This window comes from Aptenodytes patagonicus, chromosome 16, assembly GCF_965638725.1.
Source record: "Aptenodytes patagonicus chromosome 16, bAptPat1.pri.cur, whole genome shotgun sequence".
NCBI classification, from domain to species: Eukaryota; Metazoa; Chordata; class Aves; order Sphenisciformes; family Spheniscidae; genus Aptenodytes; species Aptenodytes patagonicus.
Genome location: NC_134964.1, coordinates 12,460,859 through 12,477,761, shown reverse-complemented (window position 1 = coordinate 12,477,761; position 16,903 = coordinate 12,460,859). Strand labels below are relative to the sequence as shown.

General features: G+C 53.9%; 1 protein-coding gene across 1 annotated transcript; it reads left to right on the top strand.

Annotated features, from left to right (window-relative positions):
* The first annotated feature begins 5,492 nt into the window (after positions 1–5,492).
* Positions 5,493–12,527, top strand: PIRT (phosphoinositide interacting regulator of transient receptor potential channels). Its single transcript, XM_076354051.1, has 2 exons — positions 5,493–5,534; positions 12,105–12,527. The coding sequence occupies exons 1-2, from the start codon at positions 5,532–5,534 to the stop codon at positions 12,525–12,527; spliced, it is 426 nt and encodes a 141-aa protein (XP_076210166.1). The 5' UTR covers positions 5,493–5,531.
* The last annotated feature ends 4,376 nt before the right edge of the window (positions 12,528–16,903 follow it).

Here is a 16,903-nt window from a genome sequence, read left to right as displayed (position 1 = left end):
CCTGCCTCCGCACAGCCGGATGTGCCAGCACCATCCTGGCAGGGCAACAGCACCATCTACTGCTGCAAGAACCAGAAATGCTGTGCAGACCTGCTGCCCGCTCGTCCTCAGCAGCACTGTTTTACTGAGCACACCTCCATCCAGCATGTGACTTCTTCCTCGTCCTGGCCATACTCTGTAACAGCTCCACATCCATGGAAAAGTGGTATCCCCTCCCACCAGAGGGGCTGTGGCAGGGCAGATGCTTTTGTAGCAGCATAAATATGCTCCCATTGAGGACAGAGCTATGGGGAGAGTGGTGGGGGTACCCCCATCTACCACTCCAGACAGGATGCACAACGGACAGCCAGGAGCAGAGCAGCTTTCCTTTCCTCTCTGCCAGGCACCTCCCAAGCAGGTCCCTGCTTTCTTCCATGGAACGACGGGAAGGAAAAGCCTTGGTTTTATTTATTTAACCCAGATTAAGGGACTTTCTCATGTCATTTGGGGCAGAGCTAGGATTTGAACAGAAACATGCCCTGCCCTGACCACAAGTCCCTCCTGCCCGTCTCTTTGTCAGTTTACGAACCCGAGGGTGGGCTTGTTGGGGCCAATGGAGCCCAAGAGCATTGCTCAAAGCTGCTTTGAGTCAAGGGTGTCTGTGGACAGGCCCCTCATGCCCACACACATCCCTGAGCCTGGGGCAGAAGGTTTGGTCTCCTGTCACCCACACCTCACTCTGGCCCTGTAGAAGATGAAGGGATCAGCTTTATTGACAATTTGCTTTCACTGCTTCCTTTGAATGCCTGCAGCTGGTTGTCCTGTATCCTTGCGATTGCCCAGGGATGTCTGTCCAGGGCCTGAGATCCCAACTAAGAGCCCAGGAGAGCCTGAGCTCACTGGGAGCTCTGTGACACTACACACAGCCAAAAACAATGTGGTTTTTTTCCCTTCTTGCTGTAGTGAAATGATGCTGCTTGGAAAAGACCTTCACCATCTACCTCCAACACCATGTCCCTCAGTCCTGGGCATGGGTGGGCATTGGGTGAGGAAGAAGCATGGACATGGGGCTGGACATTGGAGGAGGCACAAAGGAGCTCCCCTCAGCATGGAGGACTGAACAGGGTGAACACAGCAGGACCATGCAGCCTGACCCTGGATGAGTCCCTCATCTTTAACAGCTGATGGAGAGGGGCTCTTCTGCTCCCATACAAGCCATTTGGGCCACCTGGGAAACCACCAGTTCAACTGGAGAATGTGGAGCCTCACCAACCATGAGACCAGCATGGAAACAACCTGAGGAGAGATGGAAAAGGCAGAGACTACCCAGGAGGGACCTGCCTGGAGGGAGGAGTGCCCCAAAGAGCAGACCTGGGACCCATCTTGTTCACTATTTGAATGAACACAGCTGTCCCACTTTTTAGGCAATTAGTGCCACAGAGGCCACAGGAGCCCAGCACCCATCCACCTTTGAGAAAGACCATGTCAACATGGGAAGGGACAGAGAAGGGCAGTGGGTGCTGGTGGGGCAGGGAGACCTTCCATCCCCAGGGCACACTGCCATGGTGAGGACATGAGGAGAAAACACAGGCAGGGTGCAGAGCTCTGGTGAACAGCAGCGCTAGGAACAGCACAAGGATGATGAACTGGCCACCAGCACACACCAGCTGGAAGATAAAAGTCAAACCACGAGCTGGAAAGGGCTGGATCAGCCTCCCCATTCAGCAAAGCTGAGCTGCCCAGTCAGGTTATGTCAGGAGCTTCATGCCATCATGCCTGTGGCCACCTCCATGACCCAGGAGGCTCTGCTGGCTCTCTGGTCCTCTTGTAACTCTGCTCTGTGGCACCTCAGCTGCCCCAGTGCTGGGTTCCCTTCCCTGGGCACCTCCTGCCTACCCTATCCTACATCCTATCCCATCCTATCCCATCCAATCCTATCCTATCCTATCCCATACTATCCTATCCTATCCCATCCTATCCCATCCTATCCTATCCCATCCTATCCCATCCTATCCTATCGTACCCTGTCCTAGCTTATATCATTCCATTGCTAAGTCAGCCAGCCCAGAGCAATGCAGGTGACCATAGGCATCTCTGAAATTGCCTGAGCTGCTCATGGTTCTCTGGACATGGCACTCATGACCGGAGTGGGTTACATTACCTCCATCCCAGCTACGAAAAGGTTAATGGTCTGTGGTGGGCTTGGTCATCCCTGACCGGTGCATCTGCCCTAGGAAGCAAGTTTGGAGGCAGGGGTGAGAAGGAGGGGGACCAAGGCAGGACTCATGCTTTCACTTGCTGTCACTGTGTAGGGTGGTGACCATATCTCACTGGCCAAAGGAGCCAGCGACCAGGCCACGATGAGCAATGCAGGGCACATGGTTCCCCAGAGAGGGATGTGCCCCAGCTGACACAGCCCTACAGGCTTATACACTGGCAGCCACATCGCCCCACCACTGCGCAAAGACGACTCTGCAAGCCAGGTCACTGTGGCTTTTCCACCACCTGTGCTGCTGAGGTGCTTCGGGCTCCCTTTGCCCCTGCGGGGGGGGACAGTGGTGTAACCCCTCCGGCCCCGGCTGCAGGGATGCATCTCTGCAAACACCACCGTGTTTGCTGGTGGGGGGGTTCTGGTGGGGGATGCTCCGTCCCTGGTGGGCTCAGGGACAGCCTGTCCCTGAGTGCGCGGTGTCCCCAGGGAGACCCCAGCGCTGCTGGCAGCACCGCGGTCCCCACCCCACGGCCCCGCGAGGTGGCAGCAAGTGTCCACGGAGGAAGCAGAGAAAGCGGGAGGCTGCAGGCTGCTCTTCCCGGCTGCGGAGAGGAGCCAGCAGCCAGCAAGCTCAGGCTGGCCTGGGATGGGGGGGGGTGGGACCCGGATGGGGTGGGGAATGCACCCACAGCATTTGCATGGGGGCCAGACGGGGAGGGATTCCCCGTTCACTCAGCACATCCAGCCTACAGATGGCCCCATGGGGCAGACTCCAGCACACGGGACATACCGCAGCCCTGGAAGGACGTACCCCAGCCCTGGAGGGGCAGGAGCCATCCCCAGTAAATGTTTGGCCCCTGGTGCCTTGTTAAGGTTACCGTGGCATAAAGGGGGCTCCATGTTCAAAAGGCACTCCTGCCCCTGACCATGCCTCCCTGCCTGCTCCCTGCCACCACAGCTTGTTCCTTCGGGCAGGAAGGAGGTGCCAGGGGCCCTGCAAGGAGCACGGGGCAAGTTTGGGAGGGGGCTGAAATGAATAGAGCCATGTGATGGAGTAGCTGGCTGAAGCACAGGGCTGGATGCTCCCTAGCAGGCCAGAGGAAGCTCAGTTCAGCTTGGAGACAGTACAGGACCAGGGTGTGAAATGCATCCTGCTACAGGTGCTGAAATGAAGACTTCCCACCTCTATTTTTATTTTTTTTACCCCAACTGCTCCTTTAGGCCAAATAATTTATCCCCTTGGACCTGCACTAGGGAACCCAAATCCACTCAACTCTCCTGATTCTAGAGAATCTTTTCATCTGTTCAAATAAATACTCCCTGAACACCTCCAAAACACCTGGCTCCTTTGGCTGCTGGTTCCCAGATCAGTGGGCAATGGAGCTCACCCCATTACCCCAGGGCTTGGCCCTTGTGCTCAGCTAACACAGCCATCTCCCATCAAGAGGTGAGGACAGACCACAAACAAGGATGCTGAGCTCATCCCACCTCTGCCCCTCTCTGCCTCTCTGCCCCTGCCCCAGCCTGCTGCCCCAGCTGCCCCTTACTGAAGAGCTCCATAACCTGAACCATGTCCACCTACCCGTGGCCAGAGGTCTACACAGAGCTGAGTTGAAGGACCTCATCTTGACAAACAGCCCCTGGTCTTCCTGCCTGAGCTCTCCACACCTGGATGAGCTGGTTTGCCCCACCCTGACCCACAGCCCCTCTGGACCCTCCTTCTCCTCTTCCAGCCCCATGTGCTGCCCTGGGATGCTCTGTGCCCAGCCCACCACCCTTGTGGGGCATGCCCATCCCCATGAGAGCTCCACAACTGCTTGCTCATCCCACCCCATCCCGCTCCCTGGCCACGTCTGTGGCGCAGCTTAGGTACCATTACTTACTGCACCAAACCAACAAGGAGCCCTCAGGGACGGAGGCAGCCCCACCGGCACTGGAACCCGGCCCTGGCCACCAGTAATGTCTGTGTCAGGCTGGATCCCTTCCCTGCAGCAAGTGGATTCACAGTGATGTAAGAGAGTATTAAAGTTTGACTGTGGGTTCGTGAAAAGAGGCAGTATGCCAGAGCCACCTCCCTCTTCCATCCCCCTCCTTGTAATGGACTCAGGATGTTAATTAATAGCTAATTGCTAGTATCTTGCATCCCTCTAATGTCTCAATGAGGAGCCTCAAAGCGCTTTGCAGACACTGGCTATGATCCTCTGCTTTGAGAGTGCAGAAATTGCAGCCCAGAGATGTTTCAGGAACTTGCTGATGCTCCGAGCCTGCATCAGCAACAGCCCCCAGTCCTGGATCCCTGCTCCAAGCACTGACCCACCCTGCCTCTCCTGCTGTGCCACTGGACTGCCTCCCAAACTGTGGCCTTTTATAAAACATTCCCAGGCAAGCTGCCTAGAAGTCAGCCTTGCAGGGGCCCGAGGCAGGGAAACAAAGAGTTAAACAATATACTGATAGGCTGGTGAGCTCATCAGAGCTGGGATACGCTCCATTGTTTATTAGACTCTTAACAGAGCCTGGTAGACAACATCCAGAGGGATGTGGGACTCGGGGTGAGCCTGGCTGAGGAGAGCGGGACCTTCTGCTGCAGCCTGTCCCGCTGCCAGTGGGGTGGGCAGCCATCCCTCACCACTCGCCACGTAAGTAGGATGGATTTCCATAGGTTTGGCTCTGGGGGTGGTGGAAAGGGAGAGGGGATACAGCACGGCAAGGCTGGGGGTCATCCTCTTGCTGAGCCCCAAAAAGGGACTTGCAGATGTTCTTTGCTCAGCAAGACCCTGAGCGTGTTGCTGGGATCGTCTAAACTCTGGGCAATGCTGGAAAGCTGCTTCCAAGGGATGCAGGCGGCTCGGCCGAACCCATCTCCGCTACTGCCAGCAAATGGACACTGGCTCCATCTCTCCATCTCAATTTACATCCAAGACCTGGCAGGGCTTGCAGGCGATGTGAAATCCCCTGACACATTGCCTTATTTCTCCACCCCTGGTCTCAGAGCAGAGCTAGCCAGTCTGCAGGGACGGCTGCCCACGTAGCCACTGCCAGCCTCCTCCTTACTCTGGGGCGAGCAGGGGCATGGGGCTTTAGCACTCATGCTTGGCATTGACACAACTCTCCCTCTCCTCTCCCAGAGCCGAGCCCACCCAGCCAGCAGGATTTGGCCCTCTTTGGGCTGACACACAGCGACAGAAAGCTGGATACTCCGAGCTGTTCCTCCTGTGCCCACAGGAGCCGGCGGCTGGGTTCCTCCGTGGCGTGCTCAGGGGATGTTTAGCGCAAGCGGCTGCCTCACCTCCCGCAGCGAGCCGCTACCTGCCAGTGACAGCTGGGACGACAGAGGCACGGCATGGTGAGTGGGCTCTCAGCACTCGGTCCCTTCCCAGGGGATTCCCTGCCCCAACACCCACATAAGGAATGGGGTGCTGCCCCCCGTCAGCACCTCTCTGCGTGCAGGTCCCCCGAGGCAGGTGTGCAGCTGCAGGGCTTGAGCTCTTCGTGAGACGGTTGCAGGCAGGGCAGGTCCCCACCTCCACCAGGAAGCAGCCCCCCCAGTCCCCAGCTTACTCCATTTCTTGGGGACCTCAGGCACACCGGCTCACCGAATATACACCTCACTCCTACTGACTTTGTACCGGATTGATAGCCAATCTTAATTAAATCCGGCCAGCGCTAAGTGTCTTACAAAAAGTTTCTGCAAAGTGCATGCATGCACATGTCCGTCAGTGCAGCAGCCTCCTTTCCCACCCATCCCATGGTCACACATGAGTCCTCTAGAGCAGCTAACCCCTTCTCCCGGCAAACATGGACCCACGACTGTCATCTGGGGAGGTCCTGTACTGAGGTTAAACATCAGGACTGATTAAAGAGTCAGACTGCGACACCCCAGAGCAGCAGGAAAAGCCATGCCCAAAAAAGCACTTCTCAGTTTTCCTCCATTCCCCAACATTACGGTTTCCTCACAGCTGGGACCCACCAGTGAGGACTTTGCTGCCCACCCATTGGGGTGACAGGCAGGACACATCTTCTGGCTGAAGGACAAATGAACCCTTTGGGTCTTATCCCAAGACTCTGCAGAGCACCCGATGCTGCCATTTGCCAGGGGACCATCCCAAGCCATCTGGAGGCCACTGGAAACCCCAGAGAGCCATGGGGCAGTGGGGAGGGTCTGGAGGTCCCCCTCTTGGGACAGCCCGGGGCTTTGGTGGGGCAGGATCTAGATCTCAGATGGCCAGGTCAGGGTCGGGTGGGAGAAGCGTGTGCACGTGTTCAGGTGACCCACCCAACTGCTCCATAGCACCGGAGCTGCCGTTCACCCAAACCCAGCAGTCGTACTGGTGCCAGGCAGACCAGAGCTCACTTGCTTTGTCTGCTTGGGGACGGCTGGCAGGGTCTGAGCCCTCAGGAAAAGCCCATCCAGGCCTGGCCCTCCAGCCAGGCTGGTCTTTTTGCTTTCCCCCTGACATAAATCAGAACAAGCCACATCCATGGAGTGCAGGGCTCACTTTGTCTTTTCCTCAAAACTTTATTTTCCATGACAGTTGATTCCCAGAGGGATGCGGGGCTGAAGGTGAACCTGGCTTAGGAGAGCAGGAGCTTCTGCTGCTGCCTGTCCCACCCCTGGTAGGGTGTGGAGCTTTCTTCGGGGAGGTGGCTTGACAGCAGAGAGGAAGGTAAAATATATCCATAAACTTGGCCTGGATTTCCAGCAACATTTGGTTGTTGGTTTGCAAAATCCTTAGCTTTTCTCCCACTGATTCGTGTGGTAAAACACAGGGCAGAGACCCCAAGTGCTGCAGCCCCTCCGCACCGCCCTGCACACGGCAGCACCACCACCAACACCCATGGCTCTGCGTCTGGGGCAGGTCCACGCTTGCCGGTACCACCGGTGCTCCTGTGGGATGGCACCTGCTTAGTCCTAGGGCAAAGAGCAGCTCCACTTTGGGATGCTGAGAGGGGCCTTCATGAGGAAGAGCCAGATGGGGATGGACACCAATCCCTGGGGCGAGACTGTCTGAGCTGGGGAAGCTCCAGTGCCCCTGGCCAAGCAAAGTGGGAGGAATAAGTGGTAGAAACTGCTTGCAGTGAGGACTTACAAGGAGCATGTAAGAAGCTCCTGAAGAATCAGGGCTGCCTCCTCAGATGAAAAGGAGACGGCCAGGCTGAGGACTGGAATGGGAGAGTAAATCCAGCCCTTGCGTGGCCGGGAGGACACAGGCCTGTGCTTAGGAGCAAGATCTTCAGATCGGGCTGTTCGCACAGCTCAACTTTTAGCACAACTCTAGCCACATCTGCAGGTTATTTGCAGCATCCCAGATCCTGGGATGGGATGCCAGTCCTGAGAGCTGCTGCTGCTGGGGGCTGGTGGGTGAGGAACCCCATCCGCAGCTGGGATGGGCTGAGGGACCCGAGGCAGAGCCCTTAGGTGTTCTGCTCGGTCCAAAGCTCTCTCCTCAGCACCACCATGTAATGTCCCCAAGGTCCAGGAGGTACCCAAGTGTGTGCTGTGCTGCTTTGCCACTGGGGTCCCCAGCAGGTTGGGCTCCAGTGGATCTCCCAGATGAGAAACGGAACATCACCACACAAAGCACTGGAAGAGCAAAGGGAGGAGAAATAGAATCACATGAGGCTCTTCCTTATGGAGGGGGAAAAGAAAGACCTCGGTGTTAACTCCACCGCCAACAGCTGCCCAAGATCTCAGAGACAGCAGCAGCACAACACCAGACATGAAATCTGAGATGTGCTCTGCAGGCATTTTCAAGCCAGCAAACGGTCATCTGCTAATGCTCTCCTTACAACAATAGCGATTAAAAAAATTGGGAGAAATCTGATACCGTTATCCTGCCAGGCTGCTCAGTACAACCATCGCATCTTCAAATATGAGCACATCTGTGATGATGGATGGAGCACGGGCAGAGCAGGAGCTGAAATCGCATTAGCTCTCCCGAGAGCTGCAGATACATGCAGTGCTCTCAAACTCCCGGCCACTTGCAGGGAGTGAAATCCTTCACTAGCTAACAGTGAAGAAAACACACAGAGCCTCGTGCAAAAGCACAGGCAGAAATACAAGGCAGAATACATAAATTAGAGGAAGAAGACCAAATGTGGAGAAAAGTGTGACCAAAAAAGTGTGCTCTGCCAGGAAGTGCCAGAAAATTGATCAGTGTCTGGGAATTGTGGTGAGAGGGATGGCTATGCCAGAAAATAAAAGGGGGGGGTGGGGGGGGGGGGAATCCACTCTAGTGTAAATGCAAACCTGAAAGGAAGACGATGGTTTCTGCAGAAGCCTGACATTAATGCTCTGCAAAATGAAGAGGAAGGTGCTCTGCAGAGTTCAGAGTACCCCCGGATGTGGAGGGAGGGTGGCAGCACACGGGCAAGCAGGGAGCGGGGTGCCTGAAAGATGGGGCAGGGCAGACTGCATTAGACTGCTGAGATACGAGATCTGGGCATTATTCCAGAGAAGAAAGCAAATTTCCAACCACAAAGCCACATTAAAATTATACAGTGGCTTGATCATAAAACCTCTCCACAATGGATGTTACAAGGAGAAAGACAAAAAATGCCACAACTACCTAGGATGAAATTTCAGGAAGAGCCTTGCAAAAGGTTTGAGCTAGAAGAGGGGGATCACAACCCAGCAATGCTACGAGCAAGGGAGCTGGTGGACAAGCTGCACACACCAGCCAAGCAAGAAGTTATCCAGGATCTGGACACATCTCCACAAAACTGCAGCTGGTGGCGTTTTTTTGGAAGACTGGGCTGACTCCTGGGCAGGTTGAATAGGTGGAAGCAGAGCAAAGGTTTTGGCCCACGCAGAGCCAGACTCACTGTCTCCCCAGAACACTGACATTGCTGTCAGTATTTGTTTTTTGTCTGAGGAGCCTGCGGCTGCCTGGAGCCACAACTTCAGGAGCGGTGAGGTGGGCTGCATCACAGAAGCTGACAGCAGAGGAAGTTGTACCCGATCACCTGCATGTCTAACATGGCTGTAGCCATCAAAATAACATCTCATGGCAGCTCGTGCTTCTGCACGAAGCTGCACATAGTGAGCATGTAGTGCACTTTCTCACGAAGTGAGAAAGCTTCTGCATGAGCTTTCTAACTTTTTCTGGGGAAAAGGAGGCTCAGGGGAGACCTTATCGTGCTCTACAACTACCTGAAAGGAGGTTGTAGCGAGGTGGGGGTCGGTCTCCCAAGTAACAAGCGATAGGACGAGAGGAAATGGCCTCAAGTTGTGCCAGGGGAGGTTTAGATTGGACATGAGGAAAAATGTCTTTACTGAAAGAGTGGTTAAACATTGGAACAGGCTGCCCAGGGAAGTGGTGGAGTCCCCATCCCTGGAAGTATTTAAAAGCCGTGTAGATGAGGCGCTTAGGGACATGGTTTAGTGGGCATGGGGGTGTTGGGTCGACGGTTGGACTCGATGATCTTAGAGGTCTTTTCCGACCTTAATGATTCTATGATTGTGCGAAGCCAAGGGGTCAGCATGCTCCTCTGCAATCAGTCCAGCTCACAGAGATAGGGTTAGCAACTCAAAAGGAAGAAAAGCAGAGAAACTAGAGCTTGCTACTATGACCAAACTTACCTGCCTTGTCAAGTGCTTGATCATCTCTGATCAAGTGCTGTAGAAGACACATCAGGATGGCAGAAATGGCCCCATCTGTCCAGAGAGGGGTGAAAGCTGTGGATGGGAGGGATGTAAACCATGTCCATTGCTCTTGGCTTTTGATTTTTGCTTGTTGGTCCAAGTTTGGCAAACCTGAAACATCACAAAATATGTTGATACCACCAGATCTGCATTTCTGCAACAGTCGCTGTGTTGGGGGGACTAAGCTGAAAAATTACATCTGTCTCTTTTCAGAATAAACCACAAACCTTGGCAGGGGACACAGGTGAAAGAATAAGGGAGGTGCTTATGGCACCCAGCCATCAGCATCCCTAGATGGGCACTGGGCCCAGTATGGCCCAGATACAGGCAGGTTTCCTTAAAATGGTGCCTCTGGAGCTGTGCCAGCTTTGCAGCTTCTGTGCAGCTGCACTTAGGTGGTACATGCTCTCACATTGATTAACAGCAATGAGAAACAAGCTGGGGCCGCCGGGCTTCACGCTTATCTCATCTACGCCTCGTTGCCTCCCACTGCAGCCACAGGCCTTCCCATGGCATATGCAGTATGCAAATCCAGCCCGGTATCACCCATGATGTGCACCTCCTGGTGAGCCATCCCACGGGCCAGCAGTGGGTCTGGGTGCAGCCAGGGCTGAACTGAGCAAACACACAGCCCACGGTGCTGTGAGTGCCAAATGAGGGCCGAAGCAGGGTTTTAAATTAACTGCTCCGGATCAAAGCCCACTTAGGCTCAAAGCTTGCATAGTGCTTAGGAAGAGCTGTGCTTGGCAGTGGAGCAAGCACAGAGCTCTGGTGGCACTGCCCATCCATCTGAGCCCCACCAGGGGCTTGTGTCCAGGCCAGCGCCGTTATGGCTTGAGCTTGACTGCTGCCCTGAATGGGGAAGCCCCACAGGGTCAGCTTTGGGCCTGGCAGCAATCACCAGGGGCTCTCCTTTGTGGTGCTGGCAGAAGGGCGATGCAGGGCCCTGCACTGCTTCAGGCTGGCACGGCTTGTCGCGCTCCTGCTGCAGAGCATCCCCATGCCCTGAGGGTGGGGACAGCCCGAAAGGCTGGCAGAGGACAGGTCAGTCCCAGCTGTCCTGACACTGCTGAGCCCCTGGGATAAAACCTGGCAGCTCAGGCAGGAGTTCGCTTTGCAAAAAAAAACCTGATTTCTGGGTGCAAAGCATCCACGTCCCCAGTCTCTCCCGCTCTCCTCAGCCCTGGTACCTGCATGGCTTCATCTCTGCTGGGCTTCCCAGCAGCAGGTCAGACCATGCATCAGGAGTACTCCCTGATCCAGCGTCCTGCCCTTGTCTCCTCAGCAGAGCCCTGAGGAAATAGTGGTTAACATAATGCTCGGCCCTTCCCATTTACCATAATGGTTTCTCAGTTCTAAAGGCACTTTGTTTCTGGGAAAATGTATTTCCTCCTTGAGCTGGTGAAAAAATAATGCCTCAAAAAGCCACACTGCTGACCCAGCCATCGCAAGGCAGAGCGTTTCGGTGTGCTTCTGCTACCGAGACCAAGAGCCCTCCCGCAGCAGCCTGCCCCAGCTTAGAGCTGGAGAAATATTTCCTGTGTGACAAGCATTTCCCCATCTCCCATCTGTGCATTAGGTAGGAAATGAGAAGCTCCTGTGCTGCAGCTACTACGAGGCTGACATGTCTAGGCTGGATGTGGCAGCGAGGAACTCCAGCCCCAGGGGCCCAAAGGAAGCGCTCAGCCTATGGGAGAGTGCTTTCTGCTCTCCTGCTGAGCGGGCCTGACCTGTGCCTCAGTTTCCCCACCTGCAAGAGGGAGACATGATCATGCCACAAGGTGATGAGGTGTAATTTGGGATCTGGGAGGGAAAGTGGGTCCAGGGATACAGAGCTCTTCCCCACAGGCAGCATCACCAGCCCTGCTTGCAGCACCCTGATACTCCCCTGAAAGCAGCCAAGAGCCCTGGGAGGCTCAGGGTAGTGGGTCCCAATGGACATCTAATCATCCCACCACTGAAACCCTGTGGGAGCTGGAAGCTGGTGAGCTGGAAAGTCTCAGGACATGGACAGGGACTGCAGGAGTCCCGCTGTCCATGTGTGGGCAGCGGGACTGCAGGCATCCTCAGTCCAGCCTACCTGCAGGACCCTGTTGCCTATTCCTACATTTCATTGCTCTCATAGGTGTGATGCTCTTCTCTCCCTGCAGTGACCCACAAAGCCTTCTCCACCTTCATTTGACTTGGCACTGATTAATGACCAAATGGAAAGCACTCAATCCATCCTCCATCACTAGCTCTGCTCTGCTCTTTCTCTTTTGTCCATCTCAGGTCTCCTCCTCAGATCCCGTCACAATGGAAATTCCCCCCAAGAGTCCTGACGGGAGTGAGAAGTCTCCTCAGTCCAAGGAGCTGATGACCAGTAACACGGCCAGCACCCTCTGCATCAGCTCCCGGAGCGAGTCCGTCTGGACCAGTGCATCCAGAAGCAAGTGGGACATATACCACAAGCCAGTCATTGTCATGTCTGTCGGAGCAGCTGTCTTCCTCTTCGGGATGGTCATCACCAGCCTGTCTTGCATCCAAATCAAAAACAAAAACGTTTACAAAATGTGTGGCCCGGCTTTCCTATCCTTGGGACTGATGCTCCTTGTTTGTGGCCTTGTCTGGATCCCCATCATCCGGAAGAAGCAGAAGCAGAGACAGAAGTCACAGTTTCTGCAGAGCCTCAAGTCCTTCTTCTTTAACCGCTGAGGGCAGCCCAGGACTTTCCCAGGAAGGCTCCCCTCCCCTCTACCCACCTGTGTTGGTTAGCCATAAAAAGAAACGTGTTCTTGTACTCTCCTAGAGGATTTCATCCCAGTAAGCCTCTTCCCTACAGGTGAAACACACTGTTCCAGTCTCCAGTGTGAAAATGAACTTTGTATTTCATCCAAGTAATCCCAGAAAAAATGAGAGCAGGATTTTGCAGCTGAGCCCAGCAAGGCAGGTCTGAGCTCTCTGCATCGCCCTCCTGTCCAATGAGCAACCCAACATCACATATTAGGAACAGCAAAGCTCCTAAGCAGCCTGGCTCCACCCAGTAGCTTCTGCAAGATACGTCAGCAGAGAGGAGCCAACCGACTACAGAGTGTGAATAAAGCCGGGTGTGAACATTGCTGACTGCAAACTGCAGCTCAAACATAGAAACTGGGAAGCCAGAGATGGTTCATCCAGAGTCAACGGAGAGGAGAAGCAGGACAATGTAGTTCCAGGCCACTTTGTATCAGAGGAGGCCACCAGAACAGGCAACACACATCACCAAAGCTTAGGAGGACCAGATGTGACGCCCGTGGTCAGGACTTCCCTGTCATTGAGCTATTACGACAGCTGGCTTAGACATGGCTGCAAACTGGAGCTCACTCCTTGCTCAGCATGGGGCATTCACAAGCTTTATTTATTGCTCCAAAGGGTCAAGGCAAGGAGCAGCATCACAAGCAGCATTTTTTTGCTCCCCCTGGCAGAGGGTGTTTAAGAAAGGCCGTTCCTCCAGGCCTGCAGAGACAAAGTTGTTTTGCAGCATCTCTGCATTTGCACTGATGTCTGCCAGAGACACCCATAAACCCGAACCATCAGCCTATTCATGGGACCAGAACTGGACCACAGGCAAGCAAGACAGGTTCATTATCTCCACCATTCTGTATTTCTGCCTTTAATAAATGTGCGCCCTGAGGCAATTCACCAAGGAAGGCACGGATCCTTTCTGCATGGTTTTTGCTTTAATTTTATATTTTCAGCAGGCCTGATTTACTTTAAAAGACAAATTTGAAACACAAATTCTCAGTCTGAAGAACTGCTTTTGGTCTGGACAGCAAGATATGGATTGGTATAAATAGGCCCATAATGTCCAGCTCCTAATTTTGTGTTCAGGCACTGATGAGAGTCTGATTTTTCAGAAGCGCTGATGCAGACTGGATCCCACGGCAGACTTTCTTCAGCCCAGCGAGACTCCCCAGCAGAGCAAGCACTGGCTCAAAGGCCCTGACACCCGCTGCGGGATGAGGATGTGGTCGGTGCTGATCAGAAGCAGAAGAGGAACACAGAAGAGGAGACGCCACCAAGCTCCTCTTTGTAGTCTGCACCTCCGCGGGGAAGCCGAGGTAGCCCCATTGCTCTTCCAAATGCGGTGGGAGGAAGAGAGGATGGCAGAGGGTGTGCTGAGAGAATTTGCAATGTGTTCGCTCTTTGGTTTCAATCAGACAGGGTACGATAACCTCCATCAACTGCTGATGAGAGGAAGCTCGTGTAAGCCCTCAGGTTTCTCTAACCCGGTATCCCACGTCTACCAGCAGCTCCCAAGGAAAGCTGAAGAAAAGCACAAGGAATGGGGCATGCAGGCAATAGTCCTTCTCCTGGTTTATGTCAACCTCCCAGCTCACAGCAGAGGTGGGAGCCAAGTCAGAAGTTGCTCCAGACCACTGTTAAACGGTCACTGATACAGCCAACATGCCCAACTCCTCCTGTTTTGCCCACTTTTTCAAATCAGTTTGCACTTTCAGGCCCTGCAACATCCTGGAGCCACAATCCCTTCAAGCCCTCTAATTTGCCAGACACGCTGGAAGCTCTGCATAGCATCAGGAGACACGGCAAAAGCAGAGGCTAACAGATCCTGCTGCTCCAGGCTGGCAGGTGCCCAGCAGGTCAGTTAAAAGGGAGCGTTCACTATAGTCAAGGATCATGAAGCTGTAGCTGTGGGAACTGTGCTCGGGGCCAAGGGTTGATTCCCTGTGGGGAAATATTTAACCTCCTTCTGGTCATCTCTGGCTGAACTCCCTTATATCTGAAATTGGTGCCACATCAGCATCTTTGCCTGCAAGTATGGTCCAAGGTGCCTGTGGCCCAAAGCTTTCAAGTGGAATCATTTGTGCTACCACAGTTTGGCTAACAGGATTAACCAGGGAGCTCGGGCTCACCTTGGCACTGCTGGAAGTTCCCACCAGTATGTGACCAAGGCTGCCCAGTCCCATGAGCCTGGAGATCCCCTCCACCAGTGTTGGGAGGACTTGAGGAGGCAGCTCCCAGCCTGGCAGCTGACACAGCTGGATTACTTTGAGCAATGCTCGTCCCTTTGCCCCAGGCTCGACCTGGCCCTGAGTTTTGTTTCCTGGGTAGTGCAGACATGTGTGTCCCCGTCCAGCCAGTGCCAGGTTCATGAATGGGGTGTACAAGGTGTATGATCTGGCACTGGACCCAGTAAACCTCCGTTTGTTCCTCAGCCATTCATCATGCTGTGCAAAGCTTTGCTTGTTTTTGCAATCCTGACTTGGCACTAGGCAGCAGTCTCTATTGATTTAGCTGCAATGGGCAGAGGACACTCACCTAAAACTCCTGCTCGGGGGGCAGCTGCAGTCTGAAGAGCAGACAAACATCAGGACTCGTGAGGGGGAAATCACGGAGTAATGTGAAGGGCATGACGAGGTCCCAGCTGGCTCCAGCCTGCAGATCTGGTCACAGACAGGCGTCCTAAAGCTGCACAGTCTGGAGAGGGCACCTGGAAATGTTCCGTGCTGCAAACAGCTCTGCTGTGGCAAGAAGCTGCTCGGCCTGGGCTCGCTGTCCAAAGGGATGCGACAGGAGGACTAGAAGTACCAAATGGCCTGGAGAGAGGGAGCAGGGGTCCTGCTCTCTATGTCTTACGACCAAGGATAAGGAGACAGTCAATGAAATGTTAATATAATAGGAAGTCACCGAGACCAAGAATCTAATGGGATTCCAGACTGGTCATTTATAACAAGAATATTAGGTTTAATTAAAGCAAAAATTTCCCAAGGCATTTTCACGTTGCTGCTCTGGTTTCATGTCTGTTGTTCTGTGCCTGCTGGTAGAGAGGGGAGGCTGCGTTATAAGATGTTTGGGATGGATGATGGTGTGGCATCCAGGGGCCACCATGCAGGGGGGCTCACTCAGGACATCGGGAGGAGGAAGAGCGGGGCTGGTGCTGCAGGTTTGTTTGGGTGCTGGCCATGTGCCCTGAGTGAAGGTCTCAGGTCTGCAGATGTGCTCAGTGGACACCTCTGTTGAGGTGTGAGGAGCATATGGGTGGCACGGGAAAGTGCCTGGCAAGAGGATGGAGTCTGCCCAGGTGAGGGCAAAGGCAATAGCCCAGGGATCAGCAAAGCTTGCTGAGAGGAGGAGGAGGGATTTATCAGGTGGATCTTACTATTTGCTGCCCAGATCTGTAAAGGGAAAGTAATGTTAACTGAAGGGAAAGCTAGATTAACATCTCGAAGATCAACATGCAGGTCGAAGTCCAGCAACAGAGTGGGAACTCTCCACTTTGTTGCACGGGATATAAATGCCTGATTACTGCTGGGAAGTTGGGTGGATTTTGCATTTCTGCATGCAATGCAAAGAGCTTCCAGCACTGGGAAACACATCATTCTCCTGAAGCGAGAGAGGCTCAGCTGGAGCAACTTAAGGATGCGGGGTATCCTGGAGGCTGTTCAAAAGGGTTTCATTAGGAGCTGACATAAAATGTATGCCCTACTGTGGCCCAGCAAAACCTCACAGGGCTGCTGAAAAGTGAAATCCTGCCTCTGTGCTGTGGGACCAGCAAACTTCTACATCCCACTGACATGGGAGGCTGCAGAGGCAGGGGGTATCCGTGGGTTCAGAATGGGTTGATGGACAACAGATCAAAAAAGAGACAGCAGAAGCAACAGAGAGGGATGTGCCGTCTAACTTCTGTAACGTAACAGTGGTGGATGCTGGAGAAGTCCATGGGGATCAGATGGCAGCAAGGGCTGGGCTCATGTGCTGTCCTCTCCTACCACTGCTGGAGACAGCACTGGGCTAGAGGGACCTTTGATCTGATCATAGGGCAGTTCATGTCTTTGGGTCATTCCTGTGCACCCACAGAGCACTGTTTGACTGCTGCCCAATATTCCTCTCTACTCCCACTGAAGCCTGTTTGAATCCCGGTGTGATGCTTTGGATCAAACCAAAGAAAACCATGTTTTAAGAAAATATCAGGTTATCCAGCAAATATAATTATGTCCGGCTCTCACTAAAGCAAGCTTAGATGCTATCTGCCAGCTTCCCCTGTTCTATAAAAAGAACAGGAAATCCATTACAAAATTAATTATCTCTGC